The 7,276-nt window shown below is 45.2% G+C and overlaps 1 protein-coding gene across 1 annotated transcript; it reads left to right on the top strand.

Moving 5' to 3' along the window:
* The first annotated feature begins 246 nt into the window (after positions 1 to 246).
* LOC101860347 (helicase SRCAP-like) lies at positions 247 to 5,640 on the top strand. The gene is made up of 3 exons (XM_005102366.2): positions 247 to 2,068; positions 3,370 to 3,487; positions 5,514 to 5,640. Exons 1-3 carry the CDS (start codon positions 247 to 249, stop codon positions 5,638 to 5,640), a joined length of 2,067 nt encoding a protein of 688 aa, XP_005102423.2.
* The last annotated feature ends 1,636 nt before the right edge of the window (positions 5,641 to 7,276 follow it).

Consider the following 7,276-nt stretch of genomic DNA (forward strand, 5'->3'; position numbering starts at 1 on the left):
CTATCTATCTATCTATCTATCTATCTATCTATCTATCTATCTATTGACAAGTGGACTATTAATGTCCCCATATGGTATGAAGACTTCTGCAAACCAAATTGCTTCGGACATATTCCAATTAAAGGAATGTCAAATATCTTTTGAAAGCATTGTAAAGAGCTTAATATTTTCACAACAGAAGTTACGACATTACGTCCAGACATCTAAACATAAGAAATCCTTTCTTTCTACTCAGCTCCTTTGGCCATGGGGGTCCAACGTATTTTTCAAGTTTTCACTGCTGTGCTACTTGTGATTGCCTCCCTGGCAGATAAGAACCTACCCTCAGCACAAACACCAACACCAGCTCACCAACCTTCTTATGGCCACCCTTTCGACCCATACCAAACAAATACGTACCAAGTAGCTCACTCAGGTGCACAGGATTACCAATCTCAATTCTCTGGGTATGGACAGCAGCAATACGGACCACAGTCTGCTCCTTCTGGGTACTCTCAGTTTGAACAGACATACGGGACATCAGCATCACAGCAGAATACTTACGGGAATCCACAACAAGCCTACGCTCAACAGCAAGCACCATACGATGGCGCCTCAGCAGATCCATACTCCGTATACGGCCAGCAACAAGGTTATGAAACCCAGCAGCATCAAGGGTACCAACAACAGCAGCCATCATACGGTACAGCCACGGCCCCAGCTACAGCGACACACTCTCCATACAGCCCAGGCCCAGCCGTGCAGATCCCATACGAACAGCAGCAATACGGCCAAGTAGCAGACCCATACGCCGTGCATGGACAGGAGTTTGTCTATACACAGGACCAAACGGGATACGCACCAGTACTTGATCCATTCTTTCAGTACCAACAAGACGTCTACGGACAACCGCAGGAACAGGTGTATTCACAACAACAGCAAGCGTCATATGGCACAGCTCCTGCACCAGCCCCTGTACCTGCACCTGCACCAGCCCCTGCACCTGCACCTGCACCAGCCCCAGCCCCCGCACCTGCGCCTGCACCAGCTCCTGCTCCAGCCCCTGCACCAGCTCCTGCACCAGCTCCTGCACCTGCACCAGCCCCAGCCCCTGCACCTGCACCAGCCCCAGCCCCCGCACCTGCACCTGCACCAGCCCCGGCCCCAGCACCTGGCCCTCAGACTTACCAGGGTTTTCAGCCAACTCAACAACAAAACTTGCTCCCAACATACAATTCCCCGCTAGACCCCAGATTCACCTACGGCAATCAGCTGCCTAGCAGCAACGTTGACTCATACCGACCTGGTCCTGAGGCCGTGGGTTACTACCAGTTCTATGACAATTTCTTCTATGGGCAACAGCCAGTCCCAGCCCCAATCCCAGACCCGGCTCCGGCCGAAGCCCCGGCTCCAGCCCCAGCTCCGACCCCAGTCCCTGCCCCTGCTCCAGCACCAGTTCCAGCCCCGGCTCCAGCCCCGGTTCCATCCCCGGCTCCAGCACCGGTTCCAGCCCCAGCCCCAGCCCCAGTCCCAGCCCCTGCTCCAGCACCGGTTCCAGCCCCAGCCCCAGCACCGGTTCCAGCCCCGGCTCCAGCACCGGTTCCTGCTCCGGCCCCAGTCCCAGCCCCGGCTCCAGCCCCGGCTGTGAACCCCGTCCACCCGTACCCATACATTCCCCTGTATTACCCATTCCCAGGCCAGGTTGCTCCTTCTTACGGACGACCAGAAACCACTCCCAGCCCTACCACCACCACTTCTACAACAACAACAACAACCAAAAAAGCTCCTCGAAGATACTTCCCGAGACCACAATACTACCAGCCAACCTATTTCCAATCCAATTTTCCAGTTTACGCACCAGTAAGAGCCCCAGCCCCAGCTCCAGTCCCAGCCCCAATCCCAGCCCCAGCCCCGGCCCCAGCCCCAGCCCCAGCCCCAGCCCCAGCCCCAGCCCCAGCCCCAGCCCCAGCCCCAGCCCCAGCCCCAGCCCCAGCCTATCCTTTTGGTAGCTACGGCTCTTACGCCTCTCGCGTGCCGCCAGCTGTAGCACCAGCCCCGCAGGAGCCAGCTCGTTCCACCACAACAAGACGTAAGTTTGGACGATTGTGATGAAAAAAATATGTTGCCTAAGTTGTAACAGTAACTGTAACAAGGGCGTACTAGACCGTAAGGCTTGCGGTCGAAAAACTGATTGTGAATCCTGGCTCATCCCAACAGAAGGTTGCACTTTGGGAAAGGTTTATTTCGTTTTTTTAGGTCGCAAAGAAGGGCACTCCACCCTTCTGTCTTTGTCCTGGGAGTGCTATTCTACCTCCAGCCAGCTGTGCCCCGTATATGCATTTCGTTCTCAGGTAGATTTCGGTCTTCCTCTTTTCCTCCTCCCCTGGAAATTCCATCTTAAACATTGTCTTGTCACATTGTTTGCTGACTTTCTAAACGTGTGCTCGTCCATCACCATCTTCTTTTCTTGATCTCTTTGGCAATTGGTTATTGTTTTATTCTCCTTCAGAATGTCACTTTTCTAATGATTTATGGCTAGTCGATTTTCATGACCTTCCTCAGGCAACCATTGGTGAAGGACTGTAATTTGTTTACTGTTGTTGATTTCCTTATCCAGTGTATGGTGAGCAGGAAAAGGAACGGTGACAGTTAACATCCGTGTTTTACTCGAAGCTTCAAGAGAACTGACCGTCATGGGCAAATCTGCATTTTGACCCCCCATAGTAGTTCTGTATCAACCTCACCACCTTAAATGGTAATTTCATATTGTCGCAGTACTTTCCATAGTGCTGTGCGCCTGTCGCTGTCGATTGCTTTCTCATAGTATTCTACAAAAGTGACAAAACAGGTGGAGTCCCATTCCAGATATTGCTTTACAATAATTTTTAAGGCCCCATCTAGTCGAAACATAAACGGTTTTGTCTGAATCCTGCTAGGTGTACGCACACAACTTCTTTCATGTGCTCCGGAAGAACCCTGTTGAATATAATTTTGCCTTCGCTACGACTTCAATTTTGTCTTGACTGAGCCTCAGATTTACTCCGTTGTTCTGTTTGCCAACTTTAAAAAAGGATAAATACTTAAGCCTGCTGCACCCCTTGCCCCCATTTACGCTTTTAATGTTACTTCACTAAGAGTATGGATACCCTGATATAAATAATATAAGTACAGGAAGCAAACACCAAATCGTAAGTATTTCTCCTGAACATGATATGGAATCCTTTAACAAACGATGTTGAGCATTATTTTTGTTGGCTTTTCTTACCCGTTTTCTTTTTTGTTTTTTCTTTGGCCCTTTTCTCATTTTCGTTTATTGACAGCTTAAAATAAAGGTGCCTAAACGAATTCAACTGTATGAAACAAAGAAAAATATTTTCTAATGTCTTCCAGCATGCTTCCTGAAGCCGGACCCTCAGAACCAGAACGGCTACATGTCTGGCAACGTCGCCATGATCTGCCCCGCTAACCTGATCTTTAATCCTGAGCGTTGTATGTGCGACTGGGACCCGTAAGTCGTCATCATCATCATCATCATCATCATCATCATCATCATCATCATCATCATCATCATCATCAATGCTTTTTACCAGAATCTGCGGTGTAGCAGGTAGGCAGTTCGCTGTCGCACACAGAAGGCATAAGTTCAATTCCTGAATGGGAAGAATTTTTATCGAGTAGCTCCGTTTTTCTGCTGGGACGTAAAACCCCTCCCAGTCCGGGCTGGTCCCGAAAGGCACGGTCGAACATGTCAACTTCTCAAATGATCTAAGTTGTGTCTAACACTTCTTTGTTTTGTTCATAGTTTTTAATATACCTCCCCAGACCCATAGAAATTTCTGAACACCATTTAAATATTTCCTCGTACCAAGTGCTATGTGATTCATCAGCATTTGGCGCTGAAAAGAAAGGGTGCGGACCAAACACGCAAATAAATGTTTGGTTCTAATAATAATATTAAGCAAAAATTCTAAATTAATGGGACATCATTATCACATTTTTAGTATCCTTAACTAATTTTGTTTTATGAAAAGAAGAATGAATGTCAGCATGAACACGACATCTTAAATGAGAATCAGGGGCGATATAGTAGAAAGCATGCTTATGAACCAGATCATAATTGGTTGAGATCTTAAGAGTACAGGGTAAAGAATTGTTGCAATAGTGTTTTCTACACTGCTGATGACTGGTTTGAATCTCCAAGGGGATTGTCACGAATATATGTTGTTTGGGGAATTTTCAAGACTCTCCACCCTCTTGGCACAATCATTTCACCTCGGTTTTCACAAGCAGCAAAAAAGTGAACACTAAATTGAAAAATTCTCCTTCGACAGATATAAGTAATATTTATATGTTTTCGGGTGATTCAACTGGCAACACACACACACACACACACACACACACACACACACACACACACACACACACACACACACACACACACACACACACACACACACACACACACACACACACACACACACACACACACACACACGCGCGCGCGCGCGCGGCCACACACATGCATGCTATGGGGATCTCTCTTTGTCAAGTGGTATCCTAGAATATAGCGAGAGACACCCAAGTATATCTGAACTTAGATGTTCCAATAAGTTATTCAATTCAAAAGGCCACAAATCCTGCCTGTATGCAATGCATTGATTGCTGCCCCCCCCCCCCCACTCACTGACGCACTGTGTATGTGTGTTTGTATGTGTATTTGTGCGTGTGTGTGTTTGTGTGTGTGTTTGTGTGTGTGTGTGTGTGTGTGTGTGTGTGTGTGTGTGTGTGTGTGTGTGTGTGTGTGTGTGTGTGCTTGTATATAAAAAGTGTTGGGTGGGGGGGGGGGGGAAGAATCAAAGAACAAGAACAAGCAAACAAGATAACAAAATACTTCGAACGGCGATGTTTGAGGTGTGATGATTAGATTCGTCCCCTTGTTCACAAAATATTCCAGTAAACTTTTCATGGATGAGCAGGTATTTTTGTCTATCGAGTATCCTCATCTTGTTAGCGGAATCTATCCCATTTACCACGAGTGGCTCAGACAGACAGGGTTATCGCAGTTTGCAATCCTAATAATAATGAATAATAATAAATAGCATTTGCATAGCGCATACCCTGCTCGACAGCAAGTTCTATGCGCTTTACACTATATTATTACCCCATCAGACCAAAGAGCACTCAGAAACATTCTCGGCTTCCCGGTAAGCATACAGTGCAAGCAGCTGATTAAGCTCTCAAACATTAACACACTGACATTTTCGCTGTCTATAGTTGGGTACCCATTCCCACTTGGGTTAAGTGAGGAAAATACCTTTCCCAAGCATATATCGTTGGATCCATGACGGGATTCGAACCCACGACCTTACGGTTGCGAGTCAGGGGAGCCTAACCACTTGGCCACCGACGCCACATCCTACATAGTTTAGATGGAAAAGATAGGGATGTACAACGTTCAATACTTATACTTACCGAAATGTTGTTACTAACATGTTTTATTTTCTTTCTCTTTCGTCTTCATAACATGTCATCAGATCCAGAAAGCCTGTAGCTCCAGCTCCAGTCCCGGTCCCAGTCCCAGCCCCAGCACCAAGGCGGGTCTACCGGCCGTTCGTACCAAACTACCGCTCGTATCAAAATCGTTACTCCATGTACAACTAGTTCACACAAGCAGGAACGACCTTGCTAGATCATTAGTGCCAACCCGCAGGACGAGGTAGACAGACAGTTTGGTGACAGCAACAGAGGTCTAAGGATTAGAATAGTATTTGTAATTTTGGAAATAAAAGCTGAGAATATCAAAGTCGGATTTCTGTGATGACTTCATTGAAAGTAATAAACGATGATGTGAAAAATTGAAATTAATTTGTTTTCTGTTTTTGCTAAAATGTATTTATTGATCAGATTATAAGCCTCATAGAGGTTCCAGGAAGCCAATGTTGAATATTGGTGCCCCCTAGCCTCATAAATAATGATGTATATTTTTATGTTGGTCACATCCCCTAAATAACATTCATTGTATTTTTCTCCGAGTTAAAATTAAACTGCTGGGATATCTCATGTCTTTGATGTTGAAAGAGAACAGGTTGCCACACGTCAGCACCCCACAGGTAGGTATCCGGGGCTGCTCTTTTGGGTAAAATATAGTCGCTCCCTTGGGGGGGTTGATAACTGCCTTTACGGACATATATGTGGATGGTTTATCTAATTGTTTAACACAATGTACAAAGTTCTAGCGGTGCGCTGTTTCAGCTGTGCCTGTCATCATCAACTAGGGCTGTGTAGTATTATATAAGTTTACTGCACTGCTTAAAAAGGGAGACCTCCAGATTGGACGTCCATGTCTAAGAGGGTTGGAACCTATGACAGCTCCCCAAACACCCGAATTTTAGGAACTCCCCATTGTAGATTTATACCAGTGCTATTAATAAGGTAGTACAGCAGGGTGTTTCCCTCGGTAAGATGCCTCTATGATCTTATTTACGTCCTTCAATCATATTTTTCTTGCATACGTCTGAATGTGCAGTCATATCAGCTTACTTTGTCGTGTCGAGGTGCTCTACGTATGGCAACGGTTTGAATTCTTTAAACAGCTCTCTTGCCAATGGATTATTAGAATATCATGGTTTTCCCACCTACTTCATTCTGCTTTATCGGACAACGTCACTATACTGCGGTCAAAAATTTGTGGCGCGACTCAGATATTATACTCTTTAATGGGTGAATCAGTGTAACCCATACTTCGCACAGCAGTTTGTATCAAAATGTGCTATTGAACGAAAAAAACTTGATATTTCTGAGAGCTTCGAAACCTCCTAGCTACTTTTAGATGTGATACACACTGATACTAAACAGATCTGATATTTAAAACGATGAGTGCTCTTTGATCAAATTTTCTATTATTTGGTTCAGAGCGAATACAACATGTAGAATGTAATTTGTAGTCGTCTAGGTTGTAAGCCTGATATCATAATCAGGGACAATTTACAGTGCACACACTCATGAACCACCTCCCCCCACCACAAAAAAGAAAAAAGAAAAACAAAACGAACCAAAAACAAAAACAAAAAGCAACGCTCCAATACAAAACAAAAACAAAAATAAAGCAATAACAACATTTAAAAAAAATCAAAAAATCAATGAGCTGAAAGAGGGAAAAGTTTCATTAACTACTCACTCATCATAACCATCACAGACATCATTGTTACGATAAAAAGTAGGAGAAAATGTCGTATGATTCATCTAAAGTCAAAGACACGAATTATGCATACTCATTATCAGCCCTCTCCTCATCTAC

This window comes from Aplysia californica, unplaced genomic scaffold (assembly GCF_000002075.1).
Source record: "Aplysia californica isolate F4 #8 unplaced genomic scaffold, AplCal3.0 scaffold00322, whole genome shotgun sequence".
In the NCBI taxonomy this organism is placed as follows: domain Eukaryota; kingdom Metazoa; phylum Mollusca; class Gastropoda; order Aplysiida; family Aplysiidae; genus Aplysia; species Aplysia californica.